General features: G+C 43.6%; 1 protein-coding gene across 6 annotated transcripts in view; it reads left to right on the forward strand.

The window, feature by feature from the left end:
- Ryr2 (ryanodine receptor 2) overlaps positions 1-25,245 on the forward strand; it is a 605,596-nt gene that overhangs the window by 333,026 nt on the left and 247,325 nt on the right. For all 6 annotated transcript variants that reach the window (XM_047520965.1, XM_047520967.1, XM_047520968.1 and 3 more), the window contains exons 18-25: positions 3,237-3,355; positions 3,893-4,026; positions 5,415-5,656; positions 9,155-9,347; positions 10,997-11,213; positions 13,081-13,185; positions 17,558-17,661; positions 22,769-22,852. In XM_047520965.1, the coding sequence (XP_047376921.1) occupies positions 3,237-3,355; positions 3,893-4,026; positions 5,415-5,656; positions 9,155-9,347; positions 10,997-11,213; positions 13,081-13,185; positions 17,558-17,661; positions 22,769-22,852 (1,198 nt within the window). The remainder of the gene's footprint in view (positions 1-3,236; positions 3,356-3,892; positions 4,027-5,414; positions 5,657-9,154; positions 9,348-10,996; positions 11,214-13,080; positions 13,186-17,557; positions 17,662-22,768; positions 22,853-25,245) is intronic.

Here is a 25,245-nt window from a genome sequence, read left to right on the forward strand (position 1 = left end):
CTTAGTAAGGCCCTATGCAACTTAATAAGGCCCTATCTCAAAATAAAAACAAAACGGGCTGGGGATGTGGTTCAGTGGTTAAGCGCCCCTAGGTTCAATCTCTGGTACCAAAACAAAACAATAACAACAACAAAAAATAACACAAAATACACCCCAGGCCCCTCCTTTTTGCTTTTGAACTTTATCCGTGATATTCCTTGATTTTATGTATGAATAAGAATGCAAGACACTAACTTCCATTTTTCTTAAATTTTCTCTCCCTTTCCTAATTTCACCAAGCTGTGTTGTACTTTAATGTTAACCTGTCACTTTTTCTCCTCTTCTCAGCTTTATATGAGTTCAAGATACCATGAGAATATTTTCACCTCAAAACCTTTATAAAGTTTTGAAGTCTGTGCAATTATGTGTTTTTCCTGCCTGCCATTGTTTGCCATTGTTATCTTTAAACCTTTATGCATCTGAATATTAACATCAATTTAATCCACTTTCTTTCCTCATTTGGTTGAGATATGGGACTCCTATTTAGAATAACTTCCATTTATTTCATGAATTGGGCTCTGTTACAGAAATCAAGCAAAATGCACATTGTTTCTTTTTACTTTTTCTCTGATTATTTGTTGAAAATGTTAAAGTAGAATTGGATCTTTTACTGAAACTGTTTCTTGACTTCAAACTGATTTGCCTTCTAAGTGCAAACAAAAATACTCTCACTTATGGTACTTCAAACTGTGACATGCAAAATTCATGGTAAACGTTTAAAAATGTGTTGTAATTATGCTGCACATTGCTTCGTCTTCCAGCTCCTGATTGTTCTGGGTGAACAGAACCCCCCTTGCATAGGGGGAGAAAACTCGGCTTCTAGTAGTTCAGACCAAGATTCTGCCATATCTATGTCTTCATTTTCCCTAGATTGCTATGCCCACCCTTGAGAGGAAGCAAGCTTGGCTGTGATACAAGATTTATTTCTTGTTGCATTTTAATTTAAATGAGTGGGACAAAGCAACAGTTATGTATCTTTATTGAACCCCTCAAATTCATGAGCCCACGTACAAATTTGAGCCTTAAATTTAATTGAGACTCTTACAGCCTCACCAATGTTGAAAAGAGGGGAAATCCAGAAAACAACTGGGAAACTGCTTGGACCTTTGCCCTCAGGGAACCAGCCTGAGCACGTCTTCAGCTGCTCTGTGGCTTCCTTCACGGGCATGCTTTTCTTTCTGAAGATGTTAATACTATGAGAAGGAGCTCAACATCATTTAAATTGCACATAACGGTATATCTTTGTTTTGAAAATAAGTCCTTTGGTGTTTCCAGTTTGTTTATCTTTAAGAGATTTTCGCTTTAGAAAATCAGCATATTTACAGCTGTTTCCAACACTTGAAAGTAAAAGTTTTCTCAGATGTTTTTTGGTCAGAACTAGGACAATTACACAATGTACAATTAAGCTACGTGTTTATTGGTTGGGTCCGACCAGGCAAAATTGAAAAAGGAGTTTCAATATGAAAGCCAAAATCCCGAAGTCCTTCTGTTAGACTAAGTGACATATAAGAAAAGTCAGGGTTTTATTGTCATGGTACCATTCCTAGATTTTGTGATATGTTGTTGATTTCTGAAATCCAGTCTTACATCTTTTCTGATATCCTATGTTATATATGCTATGGACCTTCATGAGTGTTTATTTACAAGAGAATTTGTTGTTCTTGGTCTTTTATTCCTAATGGTTGAATCGATAGCAGGGATTGGTTCACTTTTGCAGTAAAAGACCAAAGTCTTAGTTTGTTTGGGCTGCTATGACAAAGTACCATAGACTGGGTGGTTTATAAAAACAGAAGGTTATTACTCTCTGTTCTGGAGGATGATAAGTCAGGGATCAGGCATAGATTTGGTGTCTGGCAGAGGCCCCTGTTCTCATAGAAGGCTCATCCTTCATGGTGGAAGGGACAAGAAATCTGCTGTAGGTCCTCCTTCCTGTGGACACTAGCCCTATTCATATGATCATCACCATGGGTCGGGATTTCAACATATTGATTTCAGGGAGGCACAAACACCAGCCCATGGCAGCCAGAGAGCAAATGCCATAGGCTCTGTGTATGTAAGGTCTTTGTCACAGACCCTCAACCCTGCCTTTTAAGTGGGCAGTGGCCGTAAGTCTGTAAATGAATGTGCCTGGAAAATGCAAAAACAAAAAACAAAAAACAAAAAACAAAACCCCACAACTTCATTTACAGAAATACACTGATAGGTGTTCTGTAGTAATGAATAATGGGAAAGACAAACAAAACATCAGTATTAGCATGACTTATCTGTTAAGAGTGCTTTTCCATTTCCTCTGTGCTAGTTTATGTCAGCTCAAAATGACTGAGTTTGTGTCCTTGCTGCATGTATTTATTCATTTACTTATTTGGTATATAATCCTTTTGATGTACTATTGAGTTTAGTTGTTTAGTATTTTTTTAAAAATTTGTTGTTATTCTAATTAGTTATACATGACAGCAGAATGCGTCTATTCATTTTGATAAATCATACATAAATGGAGTAGAACCTCCTGTCCCTCTGACTTCACATATACAGGACCACATTGGTCAGGCAGCCACATGTGCACATGAGGCAACAGTGTCCGTCCCGCCCCACCCTCCCTCCCCCTTCTTCCCCTACCCAATTCAAAGTAGCTCCACTCTTCCTCAGTTCCAGAGAAAACACTCGCCCCTGGTTTCCTGGGTTTGGCCCACCTTACTCAGCATGATATTCTCGATCCATCAGCAAATGCCACAATTTTATTCTTCCCTAAAGCTGAGCAATATTCTATCATATATATATATATATATATATATATATATATATATATATATATACACCACACTCTCTCCATCCAGTCATCTGTCAAAGGACCCCTAGGCTGACTCCATAGTGCAACCACTGTGCATTGAGCAGCATTTTAACAACAAAAGAAGTGATCAGTTTGGTACCCTTAGGTAAACGTCTTTAACTTAGCAGCTCCTTGTATTTTTATTTTCTGCTCCTTTTGATTTTCACTTGTCATTGGGTTATTGGAAAACAGCCAATGATTTTGAACAACCTCCAGATGATCTCAAGATCTTTTTGGGTGCTCTTTAAACCAAATAAATGGAACATAGAGCAGTTATGTGTCTGAGAGAGTGAGCACAGTTCATCAGATGTGAAGAGAGGCACATCCCTGTGGGATGACCAGTCTCACTTTCCCTCTCTTTTACCCTTAGGTATTCTTGAAGTTCTACACTGTGTGTTAGTGGAAAGTCCAGAAGCGCTAAATATTATTAAAGAAGGACACATTAAATCCATTATCTCACTTTTAGATAAGCACGGGAGAAATCATAAAGTAAGTAAGTCATTTTATTTCTGTGAATGAATTCTGGAATCATTTAAAGTGGGGCAACCATGTTCTGTATATTTCCACGAAGCCAGAAGGAGGCATCTGATTGTCCACCACAAAAATGATGAGTGTTTGAGGGGATAGCTATGTTTGTCCTGATTTGAACCTTACACAACATATACATGTAGGCACTCTCTAACTATGTAAAATTTTAATGTTTTTATGTACTAATTAAATTAAAAAACAAAAAGTAGAATGTATGTTAAAATAACTTTTCAAAGATGTGCTGAATTTTCCCCAAGTTCTTCTCATCTCTTAGTGGTGGGTGGGTAATAGTGGTGAGTGTTTCTTCATAGTGTCACTAGGGGCTTGAACAGCCCTCAATTTGTGTGTGAAGAGAGGTTGGAAAACCAGTGCGATGCCCACTGTGTGTTTAAACCACTGAGTCAGATGTAGCTGGGGATGGATTTGCTTCCTGGAAGGTGCAGCTGACCCCAGGATCTGAGGCCACCTAGACTCAGCCGGAAGTGGCTTCTCTTTCAGGTCCTGGATGTCTTGTGTTCACTCTGTGTTTGCCATGGGGTCGCCGTCCGCTCTAACCAGCATCTCATCTGTGACAATCTCCTGCCAGGACGTGATCTTTTACTGCAGACCCGTCTTGTGAACCACGTTAGCAGGTACATCCAGATGGATGATGTCCCAAATAGGTAACCTGGTGAAAAAGCTCTCCGTCCATCCAGAAGCAGATGGTCTGTTTGTTTTATTAGGATTTGTAATGTATTTCCCCAATGAGTGATGTAAGTATTGTTTTCTACCAAGCAGTGGAATGATGGTAATAGATGGACCAAACAAAATTTGGATTTACCACAAATACGTGTATAGGAGTTTCTGTTCACGTTCACATGTAAATGGATTGTCCCTGACAAGTAACACAGGGCTATGGTTGTATGCAATTATGTCATCCCTTCTTATAGTATGACTAAAAACATTATCCTTCAACCTAACTCCGAGGTGCCCACCTTGTCGGATAAAAAGGAGAAGTCTGAAATACAATAAATTCCACAAGTAGCCAACGAAATGGCATCTACAGTCCGATCTGTCTTTCAAGGAACCTCATGTTCATTGAGTGTGACGTGCCAGCTACCAAGCCGCGTGCTGTCCGCTGTCAGTGTTGTGTGCCTTCGTTCCTGGGCACTGCCGTGACCTCCAGATTGTAGGAGAGAGGTGCAGAACTGGATGTGGGACTCAGGTCCAGCTCCAGACCCAGCTCTTAACTGCCATGCCCCAACACCATCACCTTTCCTGTCCCCTGAAATAAGCAAAATCAACAATGCAGTTTGCAGTCAACAAAACGCTTTGTGTGGTGGCCGCGACTGGGGCCTCCAGCACTTGCTTCTCCATCTAGTCTTAAACAAAGGGGCGAGCGAGTTGTGTGTCCTGCTTGGGGTTGTCTGAGCAGGACTGGTTTAAGACTTCCTTGTGTGACGGACCTACCCCAATGCAGGGGGGGGTTTCTGAGACACCACTGACGGGGTGACTGCAGAGTGCAGGTCCCTGGTAAAGAAGAATCACATACAACTTGGCAAACTCCTCAGTCACCACAGGGCACGGGGGGAACAGCCCCTGCTTGTCACCTTGGTTCTTTCACAAAGGACGGAACCTGCTTTGGCCTCACCCATGTGACATGAAGCTCAGCCTGGGAGCGACTGAGGGCCCTGGGTTAATAACAACCCCACGGCTTCCAGAGCCCTGCTGCCCCAGGTGCCTCACTTGAGGCTCACACTTAACAAATGGTACAAAAGATGATGCAGAGCAAATAGGACAACTCCTAGACCCTGCGTAGCATCGTCCAGCAGACCAGAAAGCAGCCGCCGTCCCTGAAGGCGAGCTGGGAGGCGGGCTGTTGCTGTGCTGCCCCAGGGGTGGTTTTGGCGTCTCTGTGGCATTGAAGGAGACCGTTAGGGTGGCCCCCTAGAGAGGCAGGACTCAGGATCAGAACAGTGAGATGCACAGGACACAGGGGGAGGCCTGGCCCTGACTCACCTGCTCTTCCCTCTCTTTAAAGCATGAGGCCCAACATCTTCCTGGGCGTCAGCGAAGGGTCCGCTCAGTATAAGAAGTGGTACTATGAGCTCATGGTGGACCACACTGAGCCCTTCGTGACCGCGGAAGCGACTCACCTGCGTGTGGGCTGGGCTTCCACGGAGGGCTACTCCCCCTACCCCGGAGGGGGTGAAGAGTGGGGCGGCAATGGCGTCGGCGATGACCTCTTCTCCTACGGCTTTGACGGCCTTCATCTCTGGTCAGGTGAGCGCCTCCCTTCTCCTTCTCGATGGACATCTTGTGACCCTGCTGTGCATGTCTGAAAGCGATTGGTGCTGCAGCTGTCAGGGACAGGTGTCACTCAGAAACTTCACATCAGCCCCAGAAGGTGAATAAGAGAGTCGGGTGAAAACCAGCATTCCACTAGAAAAAAGCCAACAATTACAATTACAGTACCTTGACCAAAGGGCTGTTTGGCTTATGCACAGTGTATTTTAGAAGCAGCATTTGCAGTGGATGAGTGAACTGCAAAAACTTGTGTTTCCAACTTTAACTGTGGTGTGCAGAGTTTAGCTTCCAGTATGTAAAGCACAAAACACAAACCCTGGAAAGTGATTGGAAGAAATAGATGAGGTCAGCCTCCCATGAGATAATGGAGAAATCCACACGGTGCCACGTGAGGCGTGTTTGTGAGGAAGTAACACTTCTCTCCAGAACCATAGAAAGGGCTGAAGATGAACGTATAGTTCACAGTACCAGCTCCCAGTTCTGTTGGCTAAGTATATATTGAAAATGAGTACTACGCATTATCAAAAAATATTCCTTCCTCTGATTCATAGTGAGGTATAGTTTGGCTGATTTAAAAGTCTGGCTCTTGATTCCCTAGATGCTTTTTAGTGCTGGCGCTCCTCTGGGTTCTGCAGACACATGCTTGTGTTCACAGAGCTACATTTAGAACACAGTCCTGCTATGACCCTGGCATCTTTTTCAAAACATTTAGTGCATAGAAGATCAGAAAGTTAAGTTTTAAAAAGCTGATGTTTGCCTCGAGGTCGCCAGGGTTATTCATTTAGTAATGCCGCACAGGTTTAACAGCTTATGAGAAGAAATTTAAAAATTAAAGTCAACTACATCTGCACATATGGCGATGAGTTTGTGAAATGAAAGAACTCCACGTAGTTGTGTCAAACAGTGGTAGCTACTGACTGCCTCCTTTATTCAACGCCATGGTCTCAGTTATCCAGGCATGATGGGTCCTAGGTAGTTCATCTATCTGGGCATGTGGACAGGGTCCCCACAGTGGCATGGATTGCCTGTGCCAGTAAGATGACAGCCACAGTGTTTGTTCCCGTGGTAAACTGTCCTGTAGGCCACTCCGAAGCAGAGAGCACTAGCTTCAAAGGCCTGCCCAGCTGAAACAGGGCTCACGTCTGTTTTTAAACGGCACCTACGTCCTTTGGGTCTTATCATCCTCTCTCTAGCTCCAGGGCCACTCCGCAGGAGAGAGGCGCTCAGGCAGGCGAGTACTGTTTCCTCATTAGGCAGAGGTTAGCAGGGAAACTGCTCCACAAGACGACGCCAAGTTGCTTCAGGTTACTTTAGCCCTCATGGCACATTTCACCATTTTGGGTTTTGCGTTCAGTTCGAAGTTTTTTCTTTCAAGAAGTTGCAAGAATCTTGTGCTTAGGGAACTGAGTTGGGTGCATTATGCCTTTGATTACAGTATCCATTAAATAGAACAGTAAGCACAGAAAACAGTCCAGTGAGTGGACATGCAGTAGAAGGATGGGAGGTTGTGGAATTCCGGGAGAAAAGTACCTTGGAACTTGGAACATTTTTATGAAGAGATAATAGTTGTCCGTTATTAAAAAAAAAAAAAAAAAAAAAAAAAGCAAGAAACTGTGAACTACGTCTTACCTGTCTTGGAGGATGCCTTCTCTCCCAGTCCAGAGAGCCAAGTCTAGAGTCTGACTGAGTTACCCAGGACTGGTTCATTGTAGTTTCAATCACCTTCTCGGGGTTTATGCTCCTGTTTCTTTATTATCAATGGTTGATGTAGAATCTAAATTGTCAAATGTTGGTGACTTTGAGAAGACATTTAATAAGTGAATATCTTGTAACCAGGGAGTGAAGATGTTCCTTGACCAGGGTTTGCCCCAAAAGCAATAGTTTTGAACTGTATCTCCATTTATTCTAATTTAAACATTGTGCAGCATTCCTCTTTGGGCCTTCCAGATGTTTGAAGGAGCAAAGGCGTGAGAAATCTTGGTGCTTTCCGGGAATTTTGGTATAGGGGAAGCACAGAGCAATGTCACGTAGCAGCTCAGGAGAGATGGTGCCATCATCTCCCTTCCTGGCCAAGGCAGAGAACAGGCTTGGGGTTCTCATGGATCCAGTATGGGTGCAACTGGAGATGCTGCCCAGTGACTCAGTACTGAGAGCCCTTGAAACTGTAGCCTCAGGTTGCTCACTGGGGTCATTCCTGTCTGTCTCAGACACTGCAAAACAGTTTACCTCGGTGATAGTTAGATAGCTGTCAGCAGTAGTTTAATAATGTTCCTTAAATGAGCAATATATTTGGATTATATTATACACCTGTTTTTCCAATAGTAAGAATAGTTATAAAAACATTTTTATTAACTGCAGCTCTTGATGCAGACATAGAAATAGGCCTTTTTCCATGAGCCGCATTGGTACCATAAATTTTCAAAGCTGCCTTTATTCAGGGAATTCTGAAAGAGCCACTTTATAGTGATTTTGTTGCTTGAAGATATGAATGTTGGTGAAATAAAAAGTGTGCATATTTTAAAAAGTAGATGCTATCACAGGCATTGAAAAATGTTCTTGGTAAAAATCTTGCCATGCCAGAGATAAAAACAGGTATCATAAAAATGCAAAGCATGTATCATGAATCTGTTTTAGTTTTTACTCAAACAGAGGACTGTTTGTATTGGTCAGAGCCTGGATTTGGGAGGACCCTACCTCCCTTCTTCCAGTAAGCCCTTGGGACTAATCACAAAGGAGTTCTGATGTAGTCAGAATAGCCTTAGAACCTCGGATGGCCAGGGTGAAAGGGGCATTTATCAAATACTATTTTCCTGTCTCCAAGTGCATCCCGTACTCAAGATTCCAAACAAGATCTCAAGTGAAATAAATTGTAAAGTAAACCAAATGGCATAAAATCTTCTCACTCTATACAATACATAGCAAGAAATAATGAGCACATTTTCTTCTTTCATTATCCTTATATAATTTTATTTTGCACTTATAAAAACAAAGGGAACATAGTATTTTAAAAAGAACTTAACAAGCAGTGTCTTGTGTATCTGAGACTGATACTGGTCAACCATGAAATTAATCACCATGGCAATTCTAGAAGGTGATGGCATTTGGTGTTCTGCTCATGAGAGATCCAGGTTCAGGGCAGGGAGGTGATTTGCTGAAGGTAGCACCAGGTGAGTGAGAAGGAAGCTATTTCACATTGGATCTTTTCCTGGAAAATGTCCCCTAAAGTCATTATGGTATTTACTATAAGATAATTTCTGCAGCAAAGATCTTCCAGCTACATGCAGATATTACATCAGATGGTCCACTTTCTGACAAGGAAGCCTGGGTCCTGAAAACATGAAACTTTTTTTCTTTATCAAGAGTTCAGCATGGCACATTAGAGTCAGTCCATTCTAGCATTGTGCATTGCTTTGTCGCTGCCTGGATGCTCTGAGATGAAAATGCGTCACCTTCCTCAATGTCTCTCCTCACTAGGTTGTATTGCCCGCACTGTCAGCTCACCAAACCAGCACCTGTTGAGAACTGATGATGTCATCAGTTGCTGTTTAGATCTAAGTGCCCCAAGCATCTCATTCCGAATTAACGGACAGCCTGTTCAAGGAATGTTTGAGAATTTCAACATTGATGGCCTCTTCTTTCCCGTTGTTAGTTTCTCTGCAGGAATAAAGTTAGTATGCCTCTGTTTTCTGGTCTGTTTCCCTTCTCACCTCTCACACTTCCACAGAAGGCTCTGTCCGGCCACCACCCCGCTTCTCTAACCTTTGTTCCTCCCTCCTGGCATCTGTCCGCAGGGAGTGTGGCCTGTTCCTTGAAGGCAGAGGTAAGGTTCGCCCGAGAGGGAGCTGGGAGGCCGGGTGCTTTGCCCACCTATTCCCCCATTTAGCTCTGGGTAGCAATGCTCCCTCCAGCCAGCATCCTAAAATAGTTCAGGTTCACTTCTTGGGATCACTGTACTATTCAATAAGGGGGAAATGAGTGATACCATAAAAACCACCACTTTCTGGTATTTATTTTCACTAAGTTTCCCTTTTCCCCACCTGGCCCCCATCCTATCCCACTCCCCTTCTTCCTAGAGAAATTCAGTGCCCTTTCTGTTGAGATCATGTGGCTCCTCCACCTGTTTCGCTGGTAAATTCTCTGCCTGTGACCAACTCTGTCAAGGTGGTTTCCTCTAACTCTTTCCTCATTTTTGCTATTACCAGAGGGAAGCAAACTAAAACCCTAGTTCCCTGAAGTTCTACAGAGAAGACTTGAGTGTGTGATGATCTAACATCATCTTGAGTTAGATCTTGAGTGATCTAACGAGGGGCCACCCTGTCGTCCCCCTGGGTCTGTGTGGGTCTCCCTCGTTCCTGCTGACTGTCATTCATTTTGGTTATTCTTTTAGTTATAATGTTCCTCCCAGGAGTAACTCCTAGTTTCAAAAGCACCATGTAAATGAAGAACAGAGTAATTCATGTACCAATGACATTTTTTGGTGTATTTAACCAAATCATGTTTGTTTCAAATTGCTTTAAAGCTTTTATTTTTCCTCACTTTTTGCCCTCTGCTTTTTTGTTATTATTTTTACCGGGAGCTAAAACACAATTAGTTAGAAAAGGAATTACAAGGGAAATGAAAAATTTGTTTTATTCTTGTAAGCCAAGAGCCCTAAGAAATTGATATATTGATCCACTTCAAAAAGCATTGTCCAGTGGAACTCAGACTAAATTATTTTTGATTAAATGAAAATTACGTCTAAAAATTTTAGGAAGTTATTGCTGTTGAATTTGGAAAACAATAAGAAATAAAGTGTACCTGCTTTCTTCAGCAAATGGAGTTGATACCCAAGTCCAGTCAAAGGAAGTCCATGAGTAAATCAGGTGCTGAAGAGTGGTTATTGCCTCACATGTAGTCCAACCCTGTATTTTTAAGCATATAGATACTTAGATCATATTTTCTTTTCATCTTTTTATCCCTTGGGCACCTTGGGACATGGCGTGGCCAGTTGCTATGGACTTGCACTTCATTTACATAGAAGAAGGATGCGTGTGCTTTTAGTTATTTCTGCAGGGACTGTTAGGTCTCCAATGACCCATGGATGCATGCTAACGAGGTTTTGTCTTTGGATCAATGTGCTGCCCTCATGTTTTACCTGTTATTGTTGGAGGGTTTTGGATTTGAAAGTGATGCCCATATGGTGGTACTTGGGAAATAATGTGGCTTCTGATAAAGTTAATTTTGCACTAATTTTCTTCCCTATTAATTTTGCTAATTAGAAAACTAGGGTGCACTTTCCCTAAGGATGTAGTTGACTCTGATATGCATCCTTTTTAGGGTACGCTTTTTGCTTGGGGGGCGACATGGAGAATTCAAATTCCTTCCTCCGCCCGGTTATGCTCCTTGTTATGAAGCTGTTCTGCCCAAAGAAAAACTGAAAGTGGAGCACAGCAGAGAGTACAAGCAGGAGAGGACGTACACGCGAGACCTGCTGGGCCCCACCGTGTCCCTGACACAGGCCGCCTTCACACCCATCCCCGTGGACACCACCCAGGTAGGCGGTCCGCCCTGCAATCGTTATGTGGACGCTCGGTGGTGCTCACTGCAGCCCCGAGGAGTGCATTTTCAGTAACAAGACCCACGTGCCTGCTTGCAGGAAGTCACATACAATAATACTCCCCTGTACCACCGCCCCCCACCCATCTTTTGTTGGATTTCTTTATTGTGAGAAAGTCGCCTCACTCTGCCAAGGTTATTTCATAAGTCACAAATGTGTCACCACCTCAAGTTTTAAAAGCACTGTTCTAGGCTGTCTTTAAGGTTTTGTTAAAATAGTTAAGATTATTTAGTTTATAACATTATTATTTAGTTTAAAAGATAGGCAAAGATAGCAGTAGGTGGAGCTTAGGTGCACCGTTATGCAAACGACTTCACGGTGTAAGAGAGTCAGGGTGACCTGGTAGCTGGGGTAGCGTTCTGCACTTGAAGTGACACCACGTGGGTGTAGTGCCCTCTGAGTTTGGAGAGTACTTTTGTACATAGAACAAACATGGAGATTTTTATTTCTTCTTCTTATGTTGAAGATGATTAGCTGACCTTACCTCAGGGAGAGATTGAGATCGTGGGCACCAGGATTAAGATGCCTGGGATCAAATGCCAGCTCTGGGACCATGGGGAAAGTAGAAGCCTTGTTGATTGAGATTCTGAGGCCCTTTGACACAGTTTACAGGTACCCCCTCCTCACCAATGGACACCCAGGAGACACCGTTCATGCCTTCCTGTCTCAGACACACTGTGTCCTGAGGTTGACTGTGAATTAATTAATCATGGCTTCACTGTGATGGTGGAGCTACCTGAGTGAGGTTGGCTGGATGTTCCAGTTGATTGGTTTTTGAAGATCCAAGGCATCGTTTCTGACATTTGAGGCTGAATGAATGCGAGGCCTCGGAGCGTCAGTTGCTTATCACCCCGTTGTCTGGCTCCTTGAGTGGCGTTTCTGGTTCCACCACGCAGATTCTTTATATTTTGTGGTTAAAGGGTTGAAGTACCTTGTTCATGGCTAGGGTTCAGTTTGCATTGTCCCTTGCTGAAGAATGGCAGGATGTTTAGTGTTACTGAGTTTATCAGGAAATGCCCTTGGGGAGATGGGGTTGGGCAGTGGGGCTGTGCCTTGGTGGTACATCGAGGGTCACCCAAGAGCCGGGTGACTGCAGCAGGTGCCAGGAAAGCAGGCAGAGGTAGCTGCTCCCTGTGGAAACGGCGCCTCTCGAGTGGGCCTGGCAGGCGCTTACCCTGCAGAGGAGCTGCGTGGGGCCCCCCAAGAGGGCTTGCTTCATCAAGGCGGGAAAAACCCAGCTCCCCACCTTGAAAACCGCTTTGTGCTCTGTATCAAGGGGTCTTTAAACGTCCCCATTTAATGAGAACAGGTAAATACTTTTCTCCTCGAAAATTTTGTTTGGAAACCACCTAAAGAACAGAGTACAGTTCAGGAAAACACAGATTACAGCAATCAGACATCTACAGGCTCAAAGAGCTGGTGCAATATAACTCAAACGCTGGCTTCCTGTCCCCCTGGCCTGGGGGCGCCAGCCAGGTTGGTGTAGGAGCATTGAGTGATTTACCTTTTTAAATCGTGCATCCACTGGTGGGTGTCCCACATCCATTAACACCCTTCAGTTGTTCCTATCAACACTCCATTTACTTTGTCCATTAATTCTCTTAGAAACCTAAGTAGTCACCAAAACATAAATTTAAGAAAAGCTTCCCAAATTTTCCCAAAGAGGGCTGTGGAATAGGTGTTCTAGGATGAGTGGCATTACTGTGACTTAATGGCTCGTGAGGCAGTGTTAGGGCCCTGCACCTTGCTACATGGGTTTCTGATGTGTTTTCCTTTTCTTTTCTTTTCTTTTTTTAAATTTTAGATCGTGTTGCCTCCTCACCTGGAGAGGATAAGAGAGAAACTGGCAGAGAATATCCATGAACTGTGGGTCATGAATAAAATTGAACTTGGCTGGCAGTATGGTCCGGTATACAATTTTGAAAATTTTTTTTTCAGATTCTGTTAATACATCTTTCTGAATACAAAACCTTTTCCCCCTCTTCTACTATGGGATGATATGAGTCAAATGGCTTGATATTTTTTTTCTGTGTATTAGCTCTTGTGCAGGTTTTATTTTTATTTTCTAAAGAAGTGAGATAATTTGCAGGCTCTTTGAAGGATGGTTTAGTTGCCTAAGTCCTTAAAAGTTACCTGTCTTTGGGCTGAAAGTTATATTTTCAAATCAAGATTAACAGACAATGGGTGAGATTTCTAAGCCACTTAAAAATATCTCAAACCTGAAGTGAAAAGAAGTAAGTTAGTTTTCTTTCCTCTGCCTGGTCTTCTTCTCCTCTCAGTTCCAGCTGTACCTGGTCCAACATCTGTGAGCAGAGCGTCACAGTTGGCTTCACAGTTGGAGGATAGGTCAAGAACTAATGATTAAATGTTTCCAAATGCTTATTTTCTAAAGGTCTTAGTTTATAATTTTTCAAAAAATTGAAAGACCTGTTTTTATTAGGACCTTGTTACTACTTTCATCTTTATAATACTGTTATTCTAAATGTCCCAAAGATTGTAGTATTTTGTTATACCTGATTGAACACAGAAATTATTCCTCTCAGTAACAGTCCCTTGCTTCACACTCCGAATGAAGAGCATTTACTGCTAGTGTGAGTTGTACCTCCAGGTACTCTGCCCCACTCAGCCACGTTCCTCTGCAGATGGCTGTGCATTCTGTTGGAATATCAGGCTGAATTGTCACTATATTGGGCTGGGTTATGTGTCATTACTTTTTTATCTGATGATGTAGAGGAGGCTCTTCTCAGAGTTGGTCAATGCCTCTGGAGAAGTCCTATAGCTAGTGAGTAGCAGCTCTTGCACTGGAAGCCAGGTTTTCTAACTTTGAGTTGAGTACCGGTTTTCACTACAAAACTTGCCAAAGCATGTCCAGAAAATGAGACCCTTGCATCAACTGAGCAGCGGTTAGATGTTTGTTACATCAGCAACCACTTATTCAGGATCTAGTTTGGTGTTGCGTGCATTGACTTAAAAAATAAGGAAGCGAATAAATGCTAAAAAAAAATAAATAAAGAAGAACCACCAGTTAAGATCAGGAGAGATTATAAATGTGTACATAGTTGCCAGAGGAATTAGACAAAATTCACCAAAGGTTTCAAGATGAAGGAAAAATGATTATAGGCTAGGACGATTAAGAGCTCATACTGAAAACTAAAAGAAAGCGAGACCCCCAGGCCCCTGGAGAGAGCAGCCTTCTCTGAGGGCTGTGCTCAGTGAGGACACTGTCCACTGCAAGCTCATTAATCACCTCAGTAGTTACACTTTGCAGTCAAGTATTTGTGACGAATCTTCTTTAAAAACTGAGGGAAGTTCTCCTTACTCACTTCTAGTCAGCACTATCCAGACTCTTCCTGCTACCTTCAAAGCTCACTGAGTTTTCAGAGCCTGAAATGGAACAGTGACTCAGAGTCATACCCCCTTCCCCGTTCCCTCAAGTCACCCTTGCTTGGTCCAAGGTGCTTTGAAGCAACGTGAGCCTCATGTGGCTCCAGGGAAGGTTGAGCCCTGGGTCTCTGCAGTCTTGCTGCCATCTGCCCCTTTCCTGGACTGGGCTCCAGAAATCCTTCCTGCGGGTTTCTCGGGACCCATTCTGGGCAAGCACTGCTCCAGGCTCCTTGTCATCTGTTTGGGAGAGTCTGGAAGTGACAGGTGAGGAGGTTTTTTACCCTCCTTTCATTGAACATGTGACTCATGTCCAGCTTGTTTACAAGACCTTGCCTGAATCTCCTTCCAGTTAAGTAGTTAGAGTCCCAGACCTTCAGATCTCCGTTATTGTAGGGTAAGGTATTGGCCTGTGACTAGGCTAATTCATAAGTTCATTAACATTGCCAATGAGGTTTCAAAGTATTCAAGTGTGTATGTGTGTGTGTGTTGGAATTTATGCTTAGCTGTCAGGTGTGTTGAATTGTTACTTTTCTGCATAAATTTTATTTGATCTGGGATATTTTGCACAGGAGCATCATGTAAGGGTTCTGTTTTATGGAACAACAGCAGGCAGGTCCACTCTATCATTTATCTGTCCCTTTAACATTTATTGCTTGTCCTCTACTAGCCTGCTTGTGCTTGGTACTGAGGACCCAAATTCAGAAGGACCTCGAGTCTAAGGCTCTGCCTTTACCTTTTCAGAGCTTCCCGTGTAGCTCAGTGAAGACATGAAACCAGTCACAGAGAGAAATAGATGACGTAGGTCCTTTCTGAGAAATCGGGAGGCTTCCAGGAGATAGCTGTTAACCCCAAGGCCAGTACAGGTTGGCTGCAGTCAGAGCAGGACCAGATTCTGGCCAGATGAACCAGCATCTGTGAAGTGAGGAGCGGAAGGAACCAGGCATTTGCACTGGCTACTCAGTAGCAAACCCAGAGGACAGTACCGTGTACAGAGCAGAGGGAAGGCTGGTCACTCAGGCAGGGGCCATGTCACAGAGGGCTTTGGGCAGTGTGCTTTTATTCTGTGAGGGCCTGAGAGCTCGAAGAATGCTGAGAAGGGAGGTCCCTTCCTTGAGGGAACTGTGCTGTCCTGTGGAAGATCAGGAGCCCCAGGCGATGGGCAGTGAGTGTCCCCACTCTGCCTATCCTGGGGATGGAGGGTGTGATTGGAGGAGGCAGTTCAGAGTTCAAGAATGCCACTTGAATGGGTGGGTTCCGTTTTGTTCTGGGCACCTCAGAGGATGGTGGCCTTGGCTTTTCTCTGGGACAAGGGTGGAGGTGGAGTTCTATGCAGGGGATTACCTGGGGCTCACACACGTTCACTTGGTTTGGGTTTAGAGATTTCTAGAGCTAAATTTAAAAACTCAGTTTCATGTATAAGTCTTACTCATTTGTAAGAAAGAGAAGAATGAAGATGTTCTTTCCAACTGGGAATTTTTAAAAAATTTTAAAAATTGAAAAAAATTCAAAAAATTTTCATGGAGAATTTTAAAAAAGTCCTCCCCTGTGTTTGCATACTTTTCCTGTGGCACTTAGAGAACCTGGTGACTATTCCCATGGAGGAATGTGCTCCCTGACAGCATATGGCTGTCATCTAGTGCCCCTGTGGCACTAATGCTGTAATTCAGGCCTCTAAGAAGATAAGAAAACCTAATTACCAATGCAAGGATGGGGAACCTCTTCCTCATTCCTAAAATCTTAAATGTAGTGTAATGCCATTGCTCATACAGTGTCTGAGCTGAGTTGGTTCTCTGTTATCTTTGGTTTCCTCTCTGTGGCTCCAACCAACTGCAGATCAAAAATATTCAAGAGAGATTTCATCTGCATTGAACATACGTGGACTCCTTTTTCTTGTCATTATTCCTTGACAATATGGTGTAACGATATTTACCTATTATCTACTTTGCATCAGATAATTTAAGTAATTTAAAGATAATCTAACATATCCAGGTGGGTGCTTTCAGGTTATATGCAAACACTGTAATTTTAAGAAGGAACTGGAACATCTGTGGGTTTAGGTGTTCATGGAGAGTTCTGGAATCAACTCCCTGTGTATTCTGAGGGACAGCTGTCTATACCAAGGATTACTATGAAAAATGCCTGTGTTAAGCTAACCAGTTTTGTGAAAGCAGTAGAGGGATTTGTGAGAGTGGAGATAACTTCCAAGGGATGAAATGAACAGCCAGGACCAATTCAGTAAGTTCGGTATTAGTCAATCATGTTGTGTATTGATGTCTCTAATCAGGTTAGGGCTAAACAGAAAAATTACTGCAAATTTAAACTAAGTCATTACCACATATTCTTACACAGGATTCGTTTCAATTTATAAAACTTACTGAGTGTCTGCCACACATCCGGCACATTCTAGGGATTTGGAAAACATCAAAGAACACAAGACCCAAATCCTCACTCCTTTGTTCTTCACTTCCAAGTGCAGAAAGGCAAACAATAAACCAAAAAATAGATACATCTGTCTGTTAACAGGTGTTGAGTATTTTGAACAAATAAAGAGTAAGGTGGGCGGACACAGTGCCCTGTTAGGAAGGTGGGTGAGCCTCGTGGAGGAAGTGAGGTTTGAGCAAGCGCTGGAAGGAGTGGAGCAAGCAGCATCGTGGGCACTGGAGAGGAGTGTGTGTGGCAGAGGTCGTGGGAGCTGAGGCATGGGCAGGGCAGGGAGCACAGAGGATGCTGGCCTACCCTGACCCTTGACCTGACCTGGGCTGGGATCCCAGCGCCTTCCCTCGGCAGTGCTCTGAGTGCTGCTGCTTGCTCTGGGTCCCCACTTGCCACCTGTTGAAGCACCGTTGCTTGTGTCTGGTGCCTGAGAGTATTCCATGTCTTATCCTGTCGTGTTGCAGGTTAGAGATGACAATAAGAGGCAGCACCCGTGCCTGGTGGAGTTCTCCAAGCTGCCTGAACAGGAGCGCAATTACAACTTACAGATGTCGCTGGAGACCCTCAAGTGAGTTCCTCCACTTCTTCATTTTTCAATCTTCTCACCTAAAAGAAACCACATAGAGGTGTTTTGCTTTAACTCACTATGAAGTTGAATTCCACCTAGAACCTTCCATAATGTGTGGGTGGATTAGATGAATATTTGTTGGGACTTTGACTTTAAGGCTATTACATTGTGTCTTTTTGTGCTACATCAGCATTTCCCAAAAGGTATGGTACAGGAGTTGATGGATATTACAGAACATGGGGATTTTGTGATCCAACATAGTGCTACTCAAAGTGTGGACCAGGGACCAGAAACCAGCCCAGTCAAAACTTGTTACGGGTCTGTGATGAGTAAAGACATTAATTCTAAAGGCTTAGAAATTTTATCCCTGTTTAAGGGAGAAAGTTAATGCCTGTTAAGCTAATAACTTGAAATTGTGGGTATATATCCTTTATGTCTTTATTTTGAAATGTGAATTCTACTGTAAAAGTTTTACCGTATTTTATGAGGGATTCAGACCATGATGAACTGGAAATTAAAAGAAAACTAGTCCCTTTTCATAGGTAGAGAAGTACTGAACTGATCTATTTAAAGGGTGCTGAGTTAAAAGGGTTAAGTAAGTGTCGTTTCGACTGATGGCCTCTTCCGGACTTTGCCCATCTGTGTGCTGTCAATAGCTAAGATGGTGGAGCCAGCCTCTGGTGTTTCTAAGGCATACTTAGCCACAGCACCCCTTTTGGGAAGTCCCTCTGGGACTTTCTATATGAACGGCATTGTTGGGGAAAGCTCCTGTGGGCTATTGTGTATCTTCTGGCAAAGGAGACTTTGCTCTTCCCTGGCTTGGTGTCCATTGATCTCTTGAATTTGCTACCTTCCTGTGCAGAGGTAAGAGTGGGGCTGAGCGGAATAATAAAGGAATGTATTTTCAAACTTATGTAAAAAGTTGAGAATGTTTTTGAAAAGCCTGTGACTTTTTTAGTCCCTTTCATCCTTGATGATCCTACAGAACTGGTTTTGTTCAAATAGATCATTTACCTAGTACATTTTTGTTTGTCCTTCTGATTTGTTTCTTTTTGCTAAGAGTAAGGAGTGACTTTCATTGGAGCCACTTTACCAAGACCCAGGACGTAAAACTTAAATAGTTTCAGATTCTAGGATTTGGGATCAGGCATATACTAACATTCTGAAAGATGCAGTTTAGTTTTTATGGAGATAAACAAATTAGGCACAGAGTGTGTCTCTGTTTTACTAGTAGCTTTTTTGGTTTTGTCCGGTTTTGGTACTGGGGATGGAACCCAGAGACACTCTTCCACTGAACTACATCTCCAACCCTTTTAATTTTTTTAATTTTGAGAAATTTTCTCTAAAACTGTTCTTGAACTTGTGATTCTCCTGCCTCAGCCTCTGGGTAGCTGGGATTACAGGCATGCCATTTCTTCTTAAAAGGAGGAGGAATACACACAAATCGAGTAACTTAAGACTTCACTAAAGATAACACATGACAGGGTTTGCTTGTCTGAGGAGTACCTTGTGTCTCAACGCTGAGGTTTTGTATTTAGCATTCCCTGACTTTCCTTGGGTTATAGCACGAAGTTTGTACATTGAGCTTAGTAAATCATGGCAGCTCATGATTTCCTCATCTTTTACAACATCATTTAGATAAATCTGAACTACATGCCTGTCATTTTAGTGATTGACAGCTAGGACATCTATGGCAAAGAGTAAACCCTGGAGTGTGGAAACCGTACTTGCATGTAGTACACTGGGCCACACTTGCTGCAAATAATCCACTCTCACTCCTGACAGCTACTGGTGATGGTTCGGCTAACCATTATATGCGTGAACTGTGGTGTCACTCCCTATGGTGAATGCTAACAGCCCTTTTCATGGTTGATTCTTAACATTTCTTTGCTGATGTTTCTTATAACTACATAGTGTTTATCTATATGATTTTGTGATGACCTAATTTTACCTGTTTCCTTAAAAATCAGAGGGGTGAAGTCCCTCCTCCCAAATTTGCACTGTGTCTTTCCACTGTGCGGAGGACGTGGGGTCCTTCTTTCTGTATTTCTATTCATCTACTTAGTTGGAAAAGGCCCCAGCAGAGTAGGTGAGGGTATAGCTCTGACACTGGGGGACCTGGGCTCAAGGACTTGCTCCACCAAGGCGATCTTCCTGGAGTGACTCCACTTTGCTGCTCTTAGACTTGGTCCTCCTTGTTCAGTGGTGGTGATAATGTATCTATTTCCTGGGGCTCAATGACAGCATTCTGATGAAGTTTTCAGCGCCACCTGTCTGGCAGGGCAGGCACCATCCCGGGTTTCTGGCTTTACAGTGTATCACAGAGGGATTAACAGTGTTGTTCATTGAATCCTGAGAAGTCGCAAATAGCGAATAGGCAGGAAATCATCCCAGCGTGTCCCTCATTTTGGATTTGGATTGAGGGATGATTTACTGTGAATATAATGTGATGCTCTTTCTGTGACTTTATGCCTTGTAAATCACTGGCAGATGAGTTACTTTAGACCTGAACTGTCACCTGTGTGTGCTACATATGGCACCACAGAGTTCTGACATCACCTTGGGAACAGCACAGGTCACTGAGTGTGCTGGTCCCTGAGTGGAGTGTGTGGCCCAAGTTCTAGCTTCTGGTTTCAGGTTCAGTTGCTGCACTGCTATACAAATTCCAGGTCTTACATTCTGAATCAGTAAGTCATGGTTTGGAAGTTCATATTATAATGGTGTTTAACCCACAGATAACATCCTGTTGTAGGGTGTTTCCTGGGAGGCTAATACACAGATAGAGGTCATGGTGTTCTCCTGGCTGAGTATTTTTTCTTGAGCATCATTCGTACGACATTGGTACATATGTGGGGGCAGAGGGGGAGGACAGAGGGACACAGGATAGTGAAGAAGAGTGACGCAGGGGGACGGTAGGTGACAGCAAGGCCTCACTGTTATCTAAAGGGGCAGGTGATCCTTCCTCTTCTCCCGCTTCAGTACCTAATTTTGCCCTGGTCATTGCTGGTAGCAGTCTGCCCAGTCCCGGGTGTTCTGATCTTTATGTTCCATCCTGGACCTTTATTCTCCTCCAGCGCACACTCATCACACCCGTGGTCCAGTTCCCACACAGGTGCTCCAAGCGCCCGGGGTTGATCCTTAACACAGACTCCTGCTCTGAGAGGAGGAGGTATGTGTCCCAGCCCGCACACAGGTGACACGTTCCTTGGCGCATCAGGAAGCAGCGTCACCTGAAGCCTCTTTGGCAACCGCACTCCCCGCCACTTACCCAGCTGCACGGTCAGGAACCGGGATTCATCCTGGACACCTCCTTTTGTCTAAACCCTGGTCCAGCCCATCCTTAGTCCCTCCAGGTGCAGCTCTAGTCTCCCCCGACCCCACGTCCCCTGTTCACGCCATCACTGACTGTCACCCAGACTACCCACAGTCTCCTCACTGGTCCTCCTACCCTCTCCCTACACTCTGCACATGGAATCCCATGTTACACACATGTGCATCCACATGGGTTGCTTAAAGCCTTACCGTGGCTTCTCCTTCTCTTGAGCTCCATATCCTCCCAGGAGCTGCAGGGCCTTCTGTCTCTGTGCCTGACCCTCCCTCGTTCCCTGTGTTCCACCCCTCAGGACCTCTTCCTCCCAGTGAGTTCACTTTTTGCTGCCTTGTCTGTTCTCTTTCCTTTGCTAGAAACTTCTCTGCCTGATACTCCACAGCCTCTTCCCTGCTTAGACTTCTACTTCTGTCACTTCCTTGCTGGGGATCTGCCCCCCACCTCCTGCCCTCTCTTGAGAGCACCTCACGGAATTTTTGTGACTCTCTTTACAATTCATCATCTTACTTGTGGAGGTTATCTGACATTTGCCTTTCCCGTGAGAATCTCAGCTTCATGGAGGCAGATGCCACGATTATTTTATGACTTTAATTTTTTAGAGCAGCTTCAGGTTCCCAGCCAGCAGAAGTGGAGAGGGAGGTAGGGATTCCCCAGGCCATGCCGGGCCCATGACCACACAGGTGCCTCTGTTCCACTGATGAACCCGCATTGAGGCATCCCTAGCACCTGGTGTCCACAGCGGGTGTTCACAGCAGACGTCCACGGCAGACTCAAAAACACAGTCATGCTGTGAGTCCTAACAGGGTGTCCCCCCCACATTTCCCCAGATGACTGCTGGCTCGCATATTGCAGATATTTCTCAAACTTTGATTTTCCATCTTGGGCATCTTTGACTTCCCCGCTCTTCTGCTTTCAGTGCCCCAGAACAAACCAGGTGTCTAGGAGTCCACTGGACTCCCCCCTCCCTCCCTCCCTCCCTCAGGGCTTCTAATCCCCTTCATCCCCCATTTCTTTTCTGTTTCCAGTCTCCTTTTAAATGACACATCCTTTGTTTAGAAAATACATTTGGATATCTATTCCTCTGTCGATCTCTCCAGCAGTCCATCCACGCAGATATGTGTCCAGATGGATAATGGGCCTCCGTGTGTGTGAATGTCTAGGTAGTGGGTAGGCGCCCAGGTGGGCAGGTGGGATGCGGTGCATGTGTGCAGCATCGTAGCTGAAGACTGAAGGTCACCTTGAAGATGATGAAAAGAAAATAGATGAAAAACATTTTGATGTTTCCAACTTATGGAATACTTCAGAGAGGTTAAAAATCAAACTAGCTTTATATGAAAGGAAAGTGATCTGAAGGTTGTCAAAAGAGCAAATTATAGAGACATTGCTCCTGTATATTGTATATGCCCTTTTGTGTGAGAGGCAGAAACACCACAATTCACGCGCGTGTGTGCGTGCGCACACACACACGTTTTCTTTAGTGTGCACAGACCCCCAGCAAGATGTACAGGAACCGGCAGCTGTCAGTGCCTCTGGGAAGGAAAAGGCACTGGACAGAGGCGCCTTTCCAGTTACTCCTTTTAGTGCCATTTCAATTTTCAGGGTCGTACTCCTTATTCAAAAGTAAAAAACTGAAAATAAAAAAATACTATTCATTTAGCTTTAAAACAACAGACTTGTGCTGTGCTTGGGGGGCGGATCTCTCTTCCCTTCCTGGCCGTTAGGCTGGGTTGTCTGGGCACGGGAAGGCACCTGCAGCTCATCTCTGCTTTTCATTTGCAGGACTTTGTTGGCACTGGGATGTCACGTGGGTATATCAGACGAACACGCTGAAGAAAAGGTGAAAAAGATGAAGCTCCCCAAGAAGTAAGTTGAGTGGCAGGCAGTATCCTCCCTGCAGGGTGTCTGTGCGACCTGCCCAGATTCAGGGAGACCCCGGTGCCTCGCTGGCACTTGGTGATCCACTGCAGATTCAAAAATCCAAACAAGCCAGATCACATGGATTACTTCCCGTCTGTGGTGGGATGGTAGACTCTCAGGTTGCCAAGAGGAGGATCGAAGCTCAGTATGTGTTTTGGGAGTGTTTTATAAAGTTTTATTCCTAGTGTTTGTGTGTATGAACACTTCTCTCTTATTTATGATTTGATGTGACTGTTTCCTATCAAAATTGTTTATTATTTTATTTTATAAAGAAAACATGTTTGAGGAATAATGACGAAGTCAGTTTTGTTGTTTGAAGATAAGAAGGCTGAGCAGGTCCAAGCTGTGGGGGTGGCTTTGCCTGCAGTGCTGTGACCTGCACCTGTGACACCATTCAACCTTGTGACCCTTGGCGTCCTCCCTGCTAACAGTCCTTGAGTTTATCTGCTTCATAGGGAAGTGTCAGGTACTGAATGAGCAGGTGTATGACAAATGGTAGCTGTTTTGTGATGTTATTATTTTCTCATTTATTCTAACTTAGACATTCAAGCCACTGTTTGCAGACCACCATTATTTTTATCCCCCGTTTTTTATTGGTGCATTATACTGGTACGTAATGATGAGATTTGTTGTTATATATTCCTGTGTGCACTCGATATAACAATACCATTTGGTCACTATCACTCCCCAGCGCTTCCCTTCTCCCTCCCATTAGTCTCTTTCCACTAGTGATATCCCCTTGATTTTCATGAGATCCCCCCCCATTTCCTTTTTCTTCTGTAGTTTCTGCCTATCAGAGAAAACACATGACCCTTGACCTTCTGAGTTAGACTTAGTTTACTTAAAATTATGGTCTCTAGTTCTATCCATTTTCCTGCAAATAATTTCATTTTTCTCTACGGCTGAATAAAGAAAACTCTATACAAAAATTGTGGATATATATACCACAGTTTCTTTCTTTATTCATCCATTAATGAACACCTAGGCTGGTTCCATAGTTTGGATATTGTGAACTGTGCTGCTGTAAACATGGATCTGCATCTATCACTGTAGTAAGATGACTTTACTTCTTCAGGGTAAATAATCGAAGAGTCATATAGCTGGGTCATATGGTGGCTCCATGCCTAGTCTTTTGAAGAACCTCACTACTGATTTCCATAGTGGTTGTGCTAATTACAATTAAACAGTATAAAAGTGTTCATTTTTTCCCACAGACTCTTTAGCATTTATTATTATTTGTATTTTTGGTGACTACCATTCTGATGTGAGGTGAAATCTTGGCAAAGTTTTTTTCTTTCTTTCTTTTTTTTTTTTTATTAGAGCTTTGTACTTGTATGTAGTAGTTGGGTTCATCCTAACAAACTCATGCATGCATGGAATTCAGTTTCAGTTCATGATCCCTTTTCCTTCCTGTCCTCTCTCCCCCTCCTACTCCCTCAGTGTAGTTGATTTGCATTTCCCTAATTGCTAATAATGTTGAACAATTTTTCACATGTTTGTGAAGTGATTGTTTGATTTGTCTGTTTATTAGTTGGGTTATTTGATTTTTTTTGGTGTTAAGCTTTTTGAGTTCTTTATATGTTCTAGATATTAATCCTCCGTTATAAGAGTAGCTAGCAAAGATTTTTCTCTCATTCTGTAGGTTCCCTCTTCACTTTCTTAATTGCTTCCTTTGCTATGCAGGACCTTTTTAATTTGATGTCATCCCATTTATTAGTTCTCAGCATTGTTTCTTGAGCTTTAGGAGGTCCTATTGAGAAAGTCACTGTGCCTAAAAGCTGAAGTGTTGACCCTACGTTTTCTTCAAGGGTTGCGTAGTTTCTAACTTAGGGTTAGAAACCATTAAGGGTGATCTAACTTAGGGTTTTGCTCCATTTTGAGTTGATTTTTGAGCAGGGTGAGAGATGAGTGTTGAGTTTCATTCTTCTGTGTATGGATAACAGGTTTCTCCAGCACCATTTGTTAAAAATTCTGTCTTTTCTCCAGTGCATGTTTTGGTGCCTTTGTCAGGGATCAGATATCTGCAGATGTGTGGGCTTGTCTCTGTGTCTTCTATTCTGTACCATTGTGGAGACCACACATTACAGTAGCAGGTTTGGGAATGTGGTAAATAGTATCATGGAGATGATAACAAATCAGCCCCCCATCAGCTTGGTTGTATCCCCGGGCCTTGGGCTCCCCAGATAAACATGAAACCCAACTGGAAATGTTGTGCCTGCTGAAAATGCGGCTGTGGCAGCCAGGGCCTAGCACTGCAGGCTGCACACAGGGTGCTTGGTGCTTCCTGAGAGAGCTGATGGAAGCTCTTTCGTGACCTTGCATGTTCCTAAGTTCTAGAC

Source organism: Sciurus carolinensis, chromosome 12 (assembly GCF_902686445.1).
Source record: "Sciurus carolinensis chromosome 12, mSciCar1.2, whole genome shotgun sequence".
NCBI classification, from domain to species: domain Eukaryota; kingdom Metazoa; phylum Chordata; class Mammalia; order Rodentia; family Sciuridae; genus Sciurus; species Sciurus carolinensis.